General features: G+C 39.0%; 1 protein-coding gene across 2 annotated transcripts in view; it reads right to left on the bottom strand.

Annotated features, from left to right (window-relative positions):
* The window catches only part of ABCC4 (ATP binding cassette subfamily C member 4), a 146,366-nt gene that overhangs the window by 95,418 nt on the left and 34,114 nt on the right, over window positions 1-16,834 (bottom strand). For both annotated transcript variants that reach the window (XM_042043721.1, XM_042043712.1), the window contains exons 10-16: window positions 15,705-15,794; window positions 15,169-15,360; window positions 13,556-13,650; window positions 13,363-13,449; window positions 4,434-4,530; window positions 3,025-3,243; window positions 971-1,111 (exon numbers count right to left, since the gene is read on the bottom strand). In XM_042043721.1, coding sequence (XP_041899655.1) covers window positions 971-1,111; window positions 3,025-3,243; window positions 4,434-4,530; window positions 13,363-13,449; window positions 13,556-13,650; window positions 15,169-15,360; window positions 15,705-15,794 — 921 coding nt within the window. The remainder of the gene's footprint in view (window positions 1-970; window positions 1,112-3,024; window positions 3,244-4,433; window positions 4,531-13,362; window positions 13,450-13,555; window positions 13,651-15,168; window positions 15,361-15,704; window positions 15,795-16,834) is intronic.

The raw sequence follows: 16,834 nt of genomic DNA, 5'->3' as shown, positions 1-16,834 counted from the left end.
GATAATTACCAGAAATGGGGTTGAAGGAGGATGAGAGAGGAGAGGGAGGGAAAAATTCCTACTGCCACCTTCCTTCTGTGACAAGAGGTGACTACAAACATGTAACAGGGTTATTTATCTCAAAATACACTTCTGTTCATGTGAATTTGAAGTTGTGGGCAGTCTACTACAAGATTTGATCTTGCTTAGCTATCTTCCCAACAGACTCAATTCAAGGACAAGCAAAAAGTAAGTAACATGTTAAAATATATAGACTATTTTTTTACAACCAAGACAAATCATTTCCATGAAATGAATTTGAGCTTTCTCAGCAAGGAACAGAGAAAAAGGCAATAAGATATCTTCACTCAGTTTCCTCAGCTCACCATTTCGTTCAGTAAGTTTGAAAATAATTTTCCTTGTTTAAAAATTCTTTTACATACCTGCTACAGTCTGCATTAAACAAAATACTTGCCTATCCTCTTCCTCACTTTCTTATTCTGCTGAACAGTGACCCTCCATCTAAACTTTTTGCACAACCTGCAATTACCCAACAGGTGAGCTGTTCTTTCAGAACTTCTGTCAGACTCTGTCCTCCCATACCCAGTAAATCTCTTTACCCTCCTCAACTGGAAACATACTGACTGTTTAGGTTTGTTAAGCACCACTTCACACACCTTATGATTTTCTTCTCTTTCTCAAAAAAGTACACTGGCTTATAATTTTGTGCCAAGTTGTCATCAAAGTAATTATTTTAGTGAAGTATTAAAATTGTTGAAATAAGGATCAGTGCAAGACCGCTCAAAGCTGTACCAAAATTCCATGCTGACACAGGTACACTACAAAATTATTAAAGAACACCATGCTTCCAAACATTTTAGATGAAACATTACAGCAACAAGTATGCACTATATTAGAAAGAAAAAAGGGAGAAAAAAACCTCACAAACCCAAAATACATTCAATATTATTTGCGGCTCCCAACAACTTACCTGTGCCAAAATATTAAATACTAAGAGTATAAAAATCACAAAGTAGTTTGCTCCTGCAGTGAAATATTTTCTATAAACTTTAAAGTTTATTTTTCCCTCATGGCGACTCTCCTCTGGCACTGCAGCCAGTGCATTTTCACCCTGAAAGCAAAAAAAGCCCACAGAATAAAGCCCATCAACCTTGTAGTTACAGATGCAGACTAAGCCACTTGAAAGTCAATGGCTCAGAATTAGCAAACAATTAAACAAGGAGATAAAGTGATTGTGCATATAAGAACTTTAAGTATCCAACTATAGCTACGACAAAAAAAAATTTAGTCTCAGTGCAGTAATACTGAAAAATCTACTCTGCAAAGCAACACTTTAAGGATTTTATTTGGCATTGCATCACCAAATATAATGCAACTTCACATATAGCCAGAAATATTTACTCTGACCACTATCCAGGTTCTTCTTTTCTTATACACTACCTTCGCTCATAACAGCTCCAGAAACTAAGGCCTTACCTGGGGAAGATTCTGTTTTCAGAATGCAAGTGTGTGCAACCTTTCCTTTCCAGAAAAGTATTTGAAGTAAATACTCTTCTACATGTACCAAAAATCAACCAACATATGCCCAAGACTTACAAATTATCCATAAAGTCCTAATCATTTCCTCATAAATACCAACAAAGCATCTGTTAATAGGGAAAACAAGTAAAATGACAAATGGGAAATCATACTGAACAAACAATGGATGGGGGACCTTGAAAAACAGAGAAGGAAAAAAATGATACAGGCATAAAGAAGGTGAAAGAACCACACAAATGAACAAAATATAGTTGTTTTTTTTTTTTTAATTTTTACAGGATATGCAATATAGAAACTAGTGTCAATTCAATGGACATGTAATAGTTGATTTTGTTGCCACAAGACATGGTTGTACAAGAGCAGTGGAATCAAGAGACCTGACAGACGTGAAAAGAGAAATCCAACCTACTCATCCATAAAAGGTGAGAAGCCTATCTTGGCTTTTTGTTTCTCCAGCTGCTCCACCTTCCCACTTCTCCCCATCCCCATCCAACAGTCCTAATGCTGCTAGAAAGTTTGGTACACCTCCACAAATTTAAGAGAATTTAAGACTGGAGTTGCCACTGGGATATTAGTAATGTAAGTTTACTGCTTTGGAGCATAAAACCATTCTTCAAAACGGTATTAAAAAGTCCGCAGCTGTTTTTTTTTTTTAATCTCACTGCTCTTCATTGTAGAGAAGAAATAGAAATAATATAGACTCACAGCATAAAGGTGACAATCATCAGGGAGATAGAGGGATTGCTTGTTCCATGTATGCAGTGCTAGCAGGGTCACAGGGAGCCTGCACTGTTTGATGTGAATGCAAACACACCAGCAGAAGGCAACCTCTGGTACAGAAACTTTAGGGCTGCTTTTGCACTGTGCAGGCCAAGAGATATGGAGGCACCTGGAAGTCACACTGGCACCATACAAAGCCTTCTGTTTTCACCAACAAAAGGGCTGGAGAGAGCAAGGCAGTGATGTCCCAAGATTATCCCCTCAGGGCCAGCTCGAGATCACATGGGTACGTTTAAGGGTATGTTAATGCCAGCCATGCAAATGCAGACTTTGCATAAAGCCACAGCTTCTACACGCACTTCCCAGAGCTCAGGATTTCAGGGAAAGTGTTAATTTCAATCCAACACTGCACAAACACATTGAACCCACCCAATACAGTGGGACTGGCCCTCTAAAGCACTGCAGTCGGAGGACAGGCTGAAAGACAGTGTGGTGGCTTTGGACACATACAAGGAATGCTCGCAGCACCCAGCAGAGCTGATGCTGAACTGCACAGACTGACTGCTGGGTTTGAGCAGAACCACGCTGAGCTGTGAGGTGCCAGCCGAGCACAGCTGCGCAAGTCCTCCGCAGGCGAGCTCTCACCTGATAGTGCGATTCATTAATCCCTGAAATCCCAGTGCTGCAGGGAAAGCCCATATCAAAACTTAAGGAAAAAACCCAGCCAGACAAGAATCAAGACACTTCTATCCTTTGAGCACTCACAGGTGGTTGTTCCACAGCTCCATCCTTCTGTGAGTGGATAGACGAATCCTGGGACAAGACAGAGGACTCCGAGAAAGTTCGGTTCCGGGCAGACTTCTGGTTGGGAGTTCCTGGAACTGACAGCTGTTCTACCACCTCTTCATCTTTTTTCAAAAGGGAAGCAAAGTCGATGCCAGATCTCAGGAACTCTGCATAGGTACCTTTCCCCACCATTTTACCCTACAATTAATATAAACTTTTAGTATCTTCATTATACACTTTCCATAAAGGACAATTTTTCTTATCTGTCCTTGCTACCTCTGGGGTTCTGCAGTTGCTGGGCACATATCCTACTGCAGTAGCTGAGCTGAAGCCTCTATGAGTTCCTCACTTAGAAGAGCAGAAACAAGCTCTTTAGGCTCTGTCCAGTTGCCTCATAGCAGCTAACAGGGCCAACAAACAGGATGAGAACAGCCCCAGTTACAGTCATGGGAGAATCACCTCCCCGGAGAAGCTATGGGAGACAGCCAAGCCATGCAGCTTTAGGACAACCTGTTATACTCCACACATAACCATCAGTCTTTTTATATTGCTCCAGCCCAGGGGTAAACAACATCTTCATTTTCTGATCCTTGCAGAACCTTACAAGGAGCAACACTGACCATGTCCACATTTCTTTCAGCTCCGCCACAAACTCATTTCTCAAGAGCTACTCTAACTTTTAAAGCAACCTGAATGGAAGGAAAAAGAGGGCTAGTGCCCTTTTTTGCACCATCATGACACATCAAAAGTAATTTCACATATTTCACTACCCGGCCTTAAAAAAAAAACAGGAAAAAAAGCCCCAACTGCAGTCCTTGCATCTCCCCTCTACCTCTAAGTAGCTGGTACAACAAAGCTGGGAAGGAACCAGCTGCACTGGTAGGCTCATTCTCAAAGGCATCTGAAACTATTTCTCATCCTTAATTTAAATGGATTTGTTAAAAAAATTTGTAATAAAAATGGATTTGTTGCAAAATTAACACAGTTCTTAATTCACAGAGAAGTGTAAGAAACAACAATAAGAGCAAAGCATTAACACAGTCTCTCTCAAAATTCTCTCACAGCATATTAAATTTGAAGCAAGGGAAAGCTACAACTTTATTTCAAAACCAGACAAAATGTTTGAAGAAATAAGATTTTTTAATTCACATCACATATTCAAAATATTTATTTGCATGCATGATAAAATTCAGAAACAGATTTTTCAGGGAAAGTATTCCAAGAAAAATCAGCTTATTAGTAACTGTAAAACTTAAAAACCATATGTAGTCATAAGTAGACAGAAGATACATTTACAGACTAAAAATAAAAACCTGATTGGTTTTCTTCCCTTTCTTAGATTAAAAAGGATATTTACAAAGTCTAAGTATACATATTGACATACTTACATCCTTTAAAATTAGAATCTGATTTGCAGCACGGAGATACTGCAACTGGTGAGTGACCAAAACAGAGATCTTCTGATGTAAGGCCTGACAAATACATCTGCAAAGAGATGGAAATATTAATTAAAATTAAGTGTCCTAAAAGATTTTAATTATTTCTGGAAAACCCCTTCTATTCAATTACTCAGTTTTTAAAATAAGATGACCATGCTTACTAGATTTATAGAAACTATATAAAAACTTAACAACCATGTTCCTTATTTAACTTTGTAGGTTTTCAAGGTAAGGAAAAGAAATATAATTATTTCTGGTCTGGAAAAAAAGAGGAGGCAAGAAGACATTTCATTAAAAGTGTCTTAAACATTCTTGTAACAAATGTACATGTCATAAGCTGAATTGCAAAGAGAGTATTTTTTAAAAATTATACTAAAGGAAAGAGGAAGAAGGGCAAGAATACTGTGGGAAATTATGGACAAATACAGCCGGTAAAAGTAACTTCTTTGAGAGAAGCTTTCAGAGCAGCTGTAACACTGAGCCACAGAGACTTCTGGAGAATTAAACAGTACTACTGATTTAAACGACATTTTAAGCTGTATTGAGGTAGAGGAGCGAGATCCTGGAAAAATGCTCTGACCTTTTCCCACGGATTCAGAACTTATCTTCTTCTCCAGTACCTTACCAAAAGTTTGGGATTTGGAGGGAAAAAAGAAGGGACTGGGCACACTAGGACCAGTCATCAAATGCAGGTGAAACCCATACAGTTTTAGTAGAATAGATACCTGGTGTCTTTTCAGCAGAGCCCTGAAAGGCCACCAGAGCCACAAAAAAACCCCCAAAAAACACAGCAGTGGAGCAATGGTTTACAAATGCAGAGGTCTGTAAGCACATTCTTCAGGTACAACAGGGACAGTACAGACACAACTGAGACCCAACACTCTCACTGCCTTCATCCCCACAGAAACAAAGCAGGGAGACAAATCCTTCAAGTGGACAACCTCTTCTCAAATACTCGCTGTCTTAACAAGGGAAACTGGTATTTTCTAGAACAGCAGTGTTCAGTGACAGATTAGCATTTTCGTTTGGATCAGGAGTGCCTTTCCAAAGGCCATCATCTCCCAGTTCACACAATGGGTAAGGCTGGAAGGGTCACCTTCCAGCGACCACAGTGGGTCATCTGGTCCAAATTCAATGCTGAAATGCAAATAAGCAGTAAAGGGAGTAAGGCAGAAAAAGAACATGACTTTAACAACAATGATATCCCATTGCTTACTGCATTTCATATTTTCAATTAACTCCCTACACAGGTTTCAGCATCTATTTTTTCACTCCTACAAAGACTGTAGTAGATGGTTAATACTCCTGTTACCATAATACATGCAGAGAGTACATTATAGTGTTAACTGGGCAGGAAAAATGAAGTGAAAAGCAACACTCTTCCTGAGAAAGTTATATGCTTGATATGCAAAAGTAACTATAAACCCACAACATTCTTACGTGGCCAAAATAACAATTAATCAAGGTATCTGCAGCAGTTGCAACTATTTATAAGCCAAGCTCTTTGTGGAAGCATTACTCTGATGTGGTCACTGAAACAAGCCATATGGTAACTAGAGCACCAGCTGAAGGATATCCAACAAAACATTATCCTCCACAGAACCTATCCAGAGAACTGGACAAATATCAGAGAGGCTACAGGAAACGCCTAACAGGAAAGTTGCCAAAACAGAACATACCAGGTATTTACTGTGAAGAGATCTCTCTTCCCCTTACCCAAGTCCCCCAGCCTATACACCATTCCGATCATTTTCCATGTACCAGGTGTATGCCTCACATCTTACTGGGACAAACTAGCCACTAGAAAATCCGATGGCTCAAAACCTTGAAATCTTAATCCTGAGTCACAGTGAGTCCACTGCACTTAAACTCTGCACTTGGAGAGAGAGAGGGAAGAAGAGAAAAAAAAGTGAGTTACTGCAGCTGTCCTGGGTTGCAGTGTATTCTATTACCATCCTCAGGAGCTGTTGAAATCAGGTGGGACAGTGTTTCCTTGCCTCCTCCCCCCAGACTATCTTTCTGTTAATGGCCCATCATTGTCCTGCCACATGACTCAGAGATAACTCCCTCTGGACTATCTTCTGTTAATGAGCCTAATCAACACCTGGCCTCATGACTCATTACCCCATTGTGAGATGCTCCACCCAGAGGGAGGAACCAAGCATTCCATCCTGGATATAATCTGAGACTCTGAACACCAGAAACAACCCTTCCACTGGATTTCCAGAGGACAAGAGCTACAAAGCTACCACTGGACCTGAGGAAGAGCAGACCCTTTTTTCTACAGGATCACCACTTCAGAGGACTGCAACCACCATTCTACCAGACTGCTACCGCCACCCTGCCTAACAGGGACTCAGGTTGTATCTTGACTCTGTCAGTTTGAACCAGTGTTTTCTTCTAGTTTTTCTCCTTTCCTTTAATTTCCCCATTAAATTGTTATTCTGACTTGGTGCCTCCCACTGGTTTGTTTTCAAACTAGTACAGCAGGATAGAGGAATCCAATTCAAACTGTGAGAGCTGTCAGCATAGCTTCATGCATGATCTTGATCTCAGAGGAGTAGACAAAAATTATCACTGTGGAAACTTGTATTTCCACTGATGTATCAGTTCACTCAAGAGTTTTTTAAAAAAGAACAACTCTCGATTTCATGTCTATCTGGGAAGAAAGAAGTGAGCTGAATAGTTTGTTAGTAACAGGTGCATAGAAAAACTGTTGTCACAATTCACTGGCAGGAGCACAGACAGGAAAACTTGCAACAAGGAGTGTATACTTAGATCTAAACAACTCACTGCTCAGACAGCTCACTAGAAAATTTGCCAATTAAAATACCAGGTCATTATGAAGCACAGAAAACTAACAAAATACTCAGTAGATACTTAACATTAATCTACTTGAGTTTTATGTTCAAAACCTTTTCTTCATTTTTTTTTTTTAAATATTCACTCTCTCATTTGACAACATCATTTTGCAGCAGTGAGCATTACATATGTACAGTGCCTTGGCTATCATAGAAGATGAAGCCAGATCTCGAAGCCAGGGGTCAAATGTAGGCTCTGCAAAACTGATGAAAGGGCTGGTACAAAAGTCAGAGAGATTGCTGAATTCCTTGTTAGTGAAAACTTGGTATTGTCTTAGAATGGAAAAAACCTCCAACACATTCCAAAACAGTCCATAAGTGTTTATTTTTCTAACTGGTTCACTAAGGCTTAGTTTCGTCATCCATCGACTTTTAGAAGTACTGCTCTGTATAACTGAAGAACAACAACTAGGTGAAAAGCCCAATTCTAGGTGCATCACAGTCTGATAGCGTGTCCCTTCCTCACTGATGATGCAGAGAACCCACGGAAAGCCATCTCAGCAGGAGACATAACTGGTCCAAGAATTCAGCCATCTGCTGGAGCATGCTCAGCACCGACACCATCCTTTTACCTGCCTTTTGAAACCCCACAAAGTCCACATTCCTTGTGTTTCTCCACTACTCTCAAGAGGCACACTTTGTTAGTGAGCACACTTAATGCACAACAACAGGACAAACTGCTGCACAAACTCCAGTCACCACTGCCACATTTACCAAATACACAAGTGCACAACCATCTGCACACAGTCACACGAGATCCCGACAGAGAACACCCAAAGGTTCTTCAGCCTTTCTTGAGTACAAGAAAAAGCAAGATGTAGGGACTGTGAAAGGTGCATCCTCTTCCCCAACTAAGAACCAATTTAAATGTAAAAATGTTCCTGGCAGAAGTTAAATGGGTTCTTCTCCATGTTTAAGCTAAACAGAAATTTCAACAGCCTTGAAAATGTATTCCAGAGACAAGCTACCCTCACCATTACAAAATTCTTCCCTGAAGTTCTGGTGCAATTTCAATTCTTTATGTCCCCAAGGGCCCCTAGACCAGTTCATTCCTGTGTACAAAGTCCCTTCATACATGAAGTCCTTCTCCTCCAGACATGAAAGAAAAACAAAAGTAATAAAGAAGTCTCCCAAATCGACGTTTAAGTTGCAAATAGGTTTCTTTCTTTTTTGCCTCCCTGCCCTGGACACCTGATTCTTGACCACCTGTACTGGAGTATGAAGCTGGTCTATACATTTCCTGAAGCGCACAAAATTGAAACATTACTTCAGCTGAGATCTTACATGTACTAAACATTACAGGAGTATTATTTTACTTGTACTGTCACATATAGTACTGGTCATAAGTCCCAGGGCACCATTTCCTTAACAAGAGCATGACATTGCCAAGTCATACTGGGTTTGTGATCTACTGCACTCCACACCTCCTTCTCCGTGTAACTACCACACTACTGATCCCTGCTCATTTTACATTCGTGGACTCAACACTTTGCACTTCTCCCTGCTGCATGCATCTATTAACTCACATCCCATAGCCAAGACTTCCCAAATACCTGTCCATCTCCAGAACTGCCGTTAGCATTGCCTGGTGTTCCAGCACCTGAAAACGTACCATCAGTGACCTTCATACATCATCACAAATACCAGAATCAGGACAGCCCTCTCCAGAAATTAGACCCTTCCGATTCAACAAAAATAAACAAAGAGTATTTTAAGTTAACAAACATAAGTAACAGTATACTATAATCCACTTAAAAAACGCATTGCCCTTTGACAGCAAACTGCTACACAACTAAAAAAAAATTGGCTTGGGCTTTGATAGCGCAGAGCATGAAGCAGGAGACACTGAGAAGGGGGCCCACAACAACACAGTGCTCCCCTGTGCAAACGAAGAGTCTTCGCACTTCGTGCATACAATTCCTCATTTGTTCTTCCTTCCCTATCAGGTTTGCTTTTCTTTGAGACAAGATGTTCTTTAATCTTTTTTAAGTTTTTATCTCCAAGAACCAGCTTTCTTTCACCTCTGCAAAATGTCTCTTCTTCTACTTTCTTCCTTACCATTCTTTCTCCCACTCCTTTTTGAAAGTTCGCATGCAAGTTTAACTTTAGTTAATACTTATATTCATTTCAATGAAAATAACCACTGAAATGAAATTAAAGCACATGTAGAAGTGCTCACAGGCATAAAGCCTTTGTTATATTTATTTACTTCCTATATTTGTTTTCCTCTCCCTTCCCTTTAAATTTAAGTGGTTTAGGGAGAACAATCTCCCAGTTATTTTTGCACATTTCAAAGTTTACAATTTTTTTTTAAAAACCATACTATGCTTACCAGAAACAAAAAACCCACACACCCTACACATTCTACTATGTTGTCTCAATTTCTACTCTGCTGCTTCTGTTTCTATGCCTACCTTGATAATCATTTATCTCCATCTCATGACAACTTCCAGACATGCATAAATACAACTGGTCCCCAAAATCCATTGACCTGTTCCAGGCACCAGGTAGCACTGGATGGCTGGAGAAAGTATATGGGCAAACATAGAGACATGCTTTCTCTGGCACACATTTCCAGCTTCCAGAGTCCATATACTAGGAATTGTTTGAGCCAGAGATCTTGGTGTTCAAGTAGATCTTTGTGAACTTTTCCTATATGAATTCTGCCTGATACTAGGAATGATACATCTGTGCATACCACTCCCAAGAACTATCACAACTTTAGGTCTGATTTTAAAAGATTCTTAAACTGTCCTGCAACTCTGTCTACTCTCACAAGCACAGAGCAGGGGAGAAAGAAATCAGGCTGATCATCAACTGAGACTGGCACACAGTTCCTGTGACTGGAAAAGATACAAGGGAAGGAATATTACCTAGGGAAAGGTATGCTTCAATAGACTGATGAAATATAAATCTCACTCTTAAAAACATGATTTTTGAGTCAATACCACTGGTGGGACACAATTTAGTTTCTATCTAAAGGTGATCTGACACCATATCATCTATAGCAAAAAATAGATAAACAGAGAGAGTAGGAAATTCCTTGGGATCCAAGTGCAACTGAATGATTTTCTTAAAAACTGTTCCAAACTTCACCATCCAAAGAAATGTGCTACTGGATCTGTGATGGCTATCCCTCATTTTGAAACTAGAGGCCTCAAAATATAGGATTTCTTAAAAGCTAACTAAAAGCTATTTTTATTTAAATAAATATAAAATAAAGGCATATTTTCACATCCACATACAAATATGTAAAAAACCATATAACTATACTGGCAACCCCCCACTGGAAAAAGGCTGAAGCATGCCTACTATTAACTATCAAGAGAACTCACAGGAAAAAGGGCAACAAATAACAAAAAAAAAAAGGAAATCTTCAGTTTATACCTCCCTAGGTCCCAAGGAATCTGACCAGGAAAAAGGAATTAATTGAAAAACTGGCTTTATCTGCTCCATCATCCACAGAACAACTTGTCTGTATCACAAAGAAATTCTTAAGAGCCACAATCCCTTATTAATAATATCATGGTCTGTTTTCCCACTGGAGCTGTGCTACTTGCATTCTTTCTCATTTGAAAAGCATTTATGTATTTTAAACTGCTTACTGCAGTAGCTGAATAGAACACAGAAAACCAGCAAATGTAATGAACCAGCCATCCACATACCACAGCTTTGGGGAATTACTCGGGACATACCTTTGATGTAAACACATAGACCAGACACTTGCAAAAAAATTTCAACTTTAATATAAAATTACAAGAAAAAAACCAGCGAGTGAACTGAACAATATCCACTTCAGATTCTCATTAAAAAATCCCCTGTTTCTTCCATCTCGCCCATTGTTTTAAGCCTCGCGGTTTGGACTCCTGGGGGGGCAGCCTGCATGAAGTGGTGTTTTGGACATTCCTCAGCACCATGTTCTAAGAAATCATTCTTGCCCAAGTGCTCTCTGTCTTCTCCACATTTCTAGCACTATTCAGGAAGCAATAAAGTACATGCCTTGCCTTGTTTTTCAAAGCAACTTACTGAACATAACGCTCTCCCCACTACCCCCAGCACCTTTACAGCTTCCATGAAGGCCTCAGAAGACAACTTCTGTTTGTAAAAAACCCTCCCTTAAAAACTTGTGCAGGAAGGCATTGCTCAGTTTTCCTTCCCACTACTACTCCGCCCAGTCTGTTCTCAAAAAAATGCTTTCATTCTACTTTTATGTGTTTTGCTTAATCTGATCTGGAGTTGGGGAGAAAAAATAAAAGTACAGAAAAAACCCCAGCTACTTCTCTGAGTTTCAAATTCTCTGAGATAACCTCCTTATTCCTCCTCATCTTCACACATTTATCAGCAAAACACATGCTATGCTCCCAGAGCAATGGCTTCTATCTCCTTTGTGGTTTTGCACATGCAAAAATCCACACTTCCAGTTTTGCAGTAGAATGCAGATGCTGCCAATGTCACAGCTCACATGAAAAGCAGAATAAGCTGAAGAGGCAGCCTGACCTCCTTCACAAGGCATCACGGTACTTTCCTGTTTCCTTCTTCATGAAGAGACCTTAAGACTTCAGGGAGAGACAGGTTAACAGCTCAGGTGGGTGCACCTTCAGAACTCAGGCACTGATACAGATGCTGGAGTTGCAGAGAGATCTTGTGCAGAAATAGAAGAGCAGCACCTGAAGCCTCGAAAGCTTCAATAGGCATTAAAGGAATTTGATAGCATATGTGAACTACAGAGGTGATGAACTCCATCTATCAGACGTGGCAGGGGAAAAATGAACATAAAACCTATGCATCATAAAACCCTTACTCCATACTAGCTGATGGAAACAAACAGTAGCCTTTCAAAGAAATGGATAAAATAAAGCAAAACATTAAGGGGGTTTCAGAGAGTCCAGATTTGAAACTGCAAACATCAACAGGATGTACAATTTTCAAATTTAGATACTAAAAGCTTCCCTGTATGGAGAAAAAATAATGTGCATGCCACTGCTACTAAATACAATTTGTGTGACCATCTCTACAAGATTTCTGCAAGTTTTTATGATTACCTAGGAAGGAACAACAGTAAAACCAAATTAATTCATGTATTTGGAGTGTGGAATTCAAAGGATTCAAGTATGCTAAACAAAATGCATTTACTGAACACCTGAACCAAAGACCATTGAATTCTATCAATGGATGTTTTTCCTTCTAACAAATTCTAAATCATGCCTCTTAAAATAGAGAGTAGCAAGCTGTGAAAAAGCAAGGACAAAATACTGGCTGGGACTAACCAGATTATTCTCATGCTCACCTATGTGCCTTAGATTTGGCAGTTTCAGAGAGATGGAGATGAAGAAACTCACCAAGAAGGGAACCTGACTTTTAATGAACACTCTCCTCTTTCTTTGGGAATGGAGGAAGGTCCAGAATCTCTCTCTTACAAAGTAAACTTGTACACTCTCTTTTCCCTCTATTTTTGCTCTCTGCAGTCTACTCTGCAGGCCACATGCCCTGTTTCACCTGCTCAAGTGAAATTTCAACCATTCAAAGAAAAAGAAAAATTATTCAACAATCTAAGACAGTTCTGTCCTTTCCTTCAACCACTTGAATTAAGTGCTTATTACTAGCAAGTGAAGTTGTAGCAAACTAAGAAGCGATTTAAAATCCCACCTCATTTTATTTTTCACTCAGTACTAATATTCATAAACCCCATTATTCATAAGCCCCCACACTCATGTACGTATTCGACATTCTCCTCAAGAAAATGGCATATATTACTTTAAGAATAATTCTACTTATAATATCTTCAGAACAGATTTTTACAGGGCTTTTAAAAATAAAGAACAAAATCCACAAAACACAGAGGGGGAAAAAAACCCCTCTATCTTTCAATAACATAGAATGGGGAAAAACGAATCAGAAAGTGAATGTACTACATTTTGTGATAAAATCCATCTCCCCAGAAATGCTTTCTCAGGTTTTTCTACAAGGAATTACAATATAACAATCGTGTTTTAAATGAAAATAAAGCAGTAACATACTTTTCAAACAAATGTCTTCCGACTTCAGCATCTACTGCACTCAGTGGATCATCCAAAAGATAGATGTCTGCATCTTGATACACAGCTCTAAAAGGTTTAAAGAAATGTCAGTATCACGAAGTCTTACATTAGTTTACTTTAGTCACTGAAGTCTGACAATTTATAAATTTTAGAAACACCAAAAAACACTAGCCTGGCCAGATTTACACGGGCCTTCTGTCCCCCGCTCAGAGTAGCTCCACGATCTCCTATTACTGTCAGGTCACCATTTGCTAACAATTCCAAGTCCTGTGAATGTGAAAGAACAGATAAAAATATGTATTTTTAAATCATTTTAACTTCAAAGACCAACAAAGCTGTTTCAACATAACATTTACTTATTTGAAAAGTATTAACATATCACATTAAAATACATGGTTTCATACCAACGTAATATCTGCAGTTACTTTATGATTCCATACCTTCAGCAGTAATTGAGAAAGCAGAAAAAATAGATGAGATCCTAAAGTTCACTTTTTCTACAACTTGGCCAGAAGAAAGTGCACTACTATCCTTAGTCTTAAAAGGATTATCTACTGGCAATTCAGAAAATCAAATAAAATACTAAAAAGTCTAACAGTAAATGTATTCATTTTTATTACAACAAAATTAGCTGTCACAAAAAATAAAAACTGAACTATTATCGGTAAATTATCTTGCCAATGTCCCTAAAAACTGCATTGTTTTTATTCTTACTGCAATGTATTCAAGAGAAGTAACTACAGACATGCACACAGATTTGGTTAATTTGGGAGCTCAGGAATGTGGATAAGACAACAGAATTATACAGCGTTCCATGTCATATTACTGTATTTCCTATTCAGGAAATACAGAAGTTTTACATTAAGCTACAAAGCATATTCTGAAAGCTTATTCACAGCTTTTATAAGACACATAAATTTGCAAGAAAACTATGAAAGCAAATCTACCATCAAATATGAAGTGGGGATTTTTTTAATGCTGTTTGCTGTCTTTTAAAGTCATTAAAACCTTAAGTTTAGACAACAGCATGACTGAATATCAGCAGGAGATACTAAAACTCTATCTGTCAAGTATAAAAACCTGCAAAAAATGTTCATTACAGTAACCATCTGCTTTTCACCTGTGTTGCTGCTGACAGAAATACCGTAACATGATGCACAAAACCTTTTTAGCTGCCAAGCAAAATGTCTGTTTCTTGACAAATCTGGCTTAATCCTCTTCTGTATCTCATGTCACAAACTCCTTTGCACACAAACCTTTCAAATATTTTTTTTCATTAAAATACTTGGGTTTAGCAAGTTCTCCAGTATATAGCCCTAAGGTTCTTTTGATAGCTGTTGGCAATGCATAATACACAGCAAACATGACATTTATTTCAAAGGAAAGCATATAGGCTATTTAAAAAATGGAAGTCACAAAGAGTGCTAGCTTGATCATTTGTTTTCTGCCTCTTATTGCATTTGCACATACCCCTACCATAATACACGTGAAAAGGGCTAAAATGTAATTATGAAATAATAGGGAAAATCTTTTCCCAAATTTGTCAGTGCTTCCCATAAGCTATACCTCCCCCTAGTGGAAGTTTTCGGAATTAGAAGATGATGCTTACATAGGGATGGCAAAAACAATTACACGTGTTTTTTACAAGCAACAGAATTATTTCACATGCTACTGATAACTATCAATCCCATATATTTTACATCGCAGCATGTACCACAGGTCTGAAAGAACACTAAAATAAAAATAACCATCTTGGAAAGAAAATACACAAAGAGAAAGCCTTACCTTCTTAAGAGCACAAACTTTCAAAACTTTTTCGTATTTTTCTTTCTCGTATTCCTTGTCAAACAGTATATTACTTCTTACAGTGCCAGAAAACACCCAAGGCTGCTGAGAAACATAGGCAATTCTTCCAGTAACATTTATCAAACCTTTGTCTGTAGGCAGTTCACCAAGCACGGCACTTAAGAGCGAAGACTGGAAAAGATTTAAAAAAAAAAAATTAAAATTAGAAGTTTGGTTGCATTAAAGACATCACAGAGATTGAGCAGTGTTTACTGGCACAATGGCCTATTTCACCCTGTTACTCAAACTACTGCTAACAGTAGAAAAGCACTAGAACCCTTTTCATGCAGTCTTGAAGCAACATACAAAGTACTAAAGTTTAACTCCACACCATCTCCTCCCCAACCAGACGGCCATCGGCCTGTCTTGAATGTGGAATGTGTGACTATACACATAAAGGAACTGTACATTTTCAGGTTTCTAGTTTTCACATATAATAGACTCAAAAGCCTTATGAAATTATTATTAAGACTTACTTTTCCAGCTCCCACAGGACCAATCACAGCCAGTAATTCCCCTCGTCTGACAGTAAACGAAATTTGTTGAAGTGCTGGGGTTTCTGAACTCTGTGGATTTGAGAAAAAGTTAGGATTTCTCAGTAATGAAATATAAACCATCAAAATAAATATTTAGAAACAGAAAACAGTGTGCATACATCACTATAAACCACCAGTCCATAGGCCCACCATACTGTCAGGCATATAGTTTTTGCCTCTTCAGTAATTCACACTTTTGGAAGACCCTCATCCTCCACCACAAACATGCAACACAGATAAAACAGCATTCAAGGAATAAGGAGGCATTCAAGGCAGCGTTCAAGGAATAAGGAGGCCACAGGCAGCAGAAGCAGTGCTTCCTCAGAGCCCACATACCGGGGTAGCATCCTGGGAAACACGAGCTCTGTGCTGGCCACCACACCAGTGTTCCCAGCCCCAGCACGACACGCTCAGTGACTCCGAGCACACAGACAAATGGAGGGCTGAGGCTCTCAGAGCCTCAGGAAAGCCAGGACTGTGTCTGCTCTAGTCAAGGTTCTATCCAAAGTAAAACCACAAAAATGACATTTGATTTTACAGAACCTCATCTTGTATGCTGGGTGTTCTCACAGACTTCTCGTGGATGATGTAGTGGGCTGTGTGAAAATACACTACCCTAGGATTGTCTGTTTAATATTACTTCCCAGTATGTCTATCCTTTATGTTATGTATGAGCTTATTTCCCAACATATTTTGCACCTCTTCTATCACAGTTGCAGAAATGCCTACTTGTGGAAAGAAAGGATGCTCATGTCTTTAACAGCTATGCTAAACAGCCATTTCTAAGGACCTGGTGCAGCTCCCTCTCATTAAAGCAAAACACCTTTGTAACAGAATCTGCCTTTACATGCATCTTTGCCTGCACTAAGCATAACTGACACTAAAATGCAAACAGTAAAATACACACATTAAAAAATCCCCAAACTAGTACTCCGGTTAAAGGACCAAACGAAAACCCAGCCTTAAGCTCCAAAAACAGAACAGCACAGTTAAGAACACCTTAAAATCTCCAGCCACCTTTTGAAGTTCAAGCAGCTGAAGAGGCCATCACCTAACTCCATACAAAAGGT

The sequence above is a fragment of the Corvus kubaryi genome, unplaced genomic scaffold (assembly GCF_017639235.1).
Source record: "Corvus kubaryi isolate FWS band 111438036 unplaced genomic scaffold, C.kubaryi_AGA036_p1.0 133, whole genome shotgun sequence".
Lineage (NCBI taxonomy): Eukaryota > Metazoa > Chordata > Aves > Passeriformes > Corvidae > Corvus > Corvus kubaryi.
Note: the sequence above shows the minus strand (reverse complement) of the source record. Positions and strands in the feature narration are given on the sequence as shown.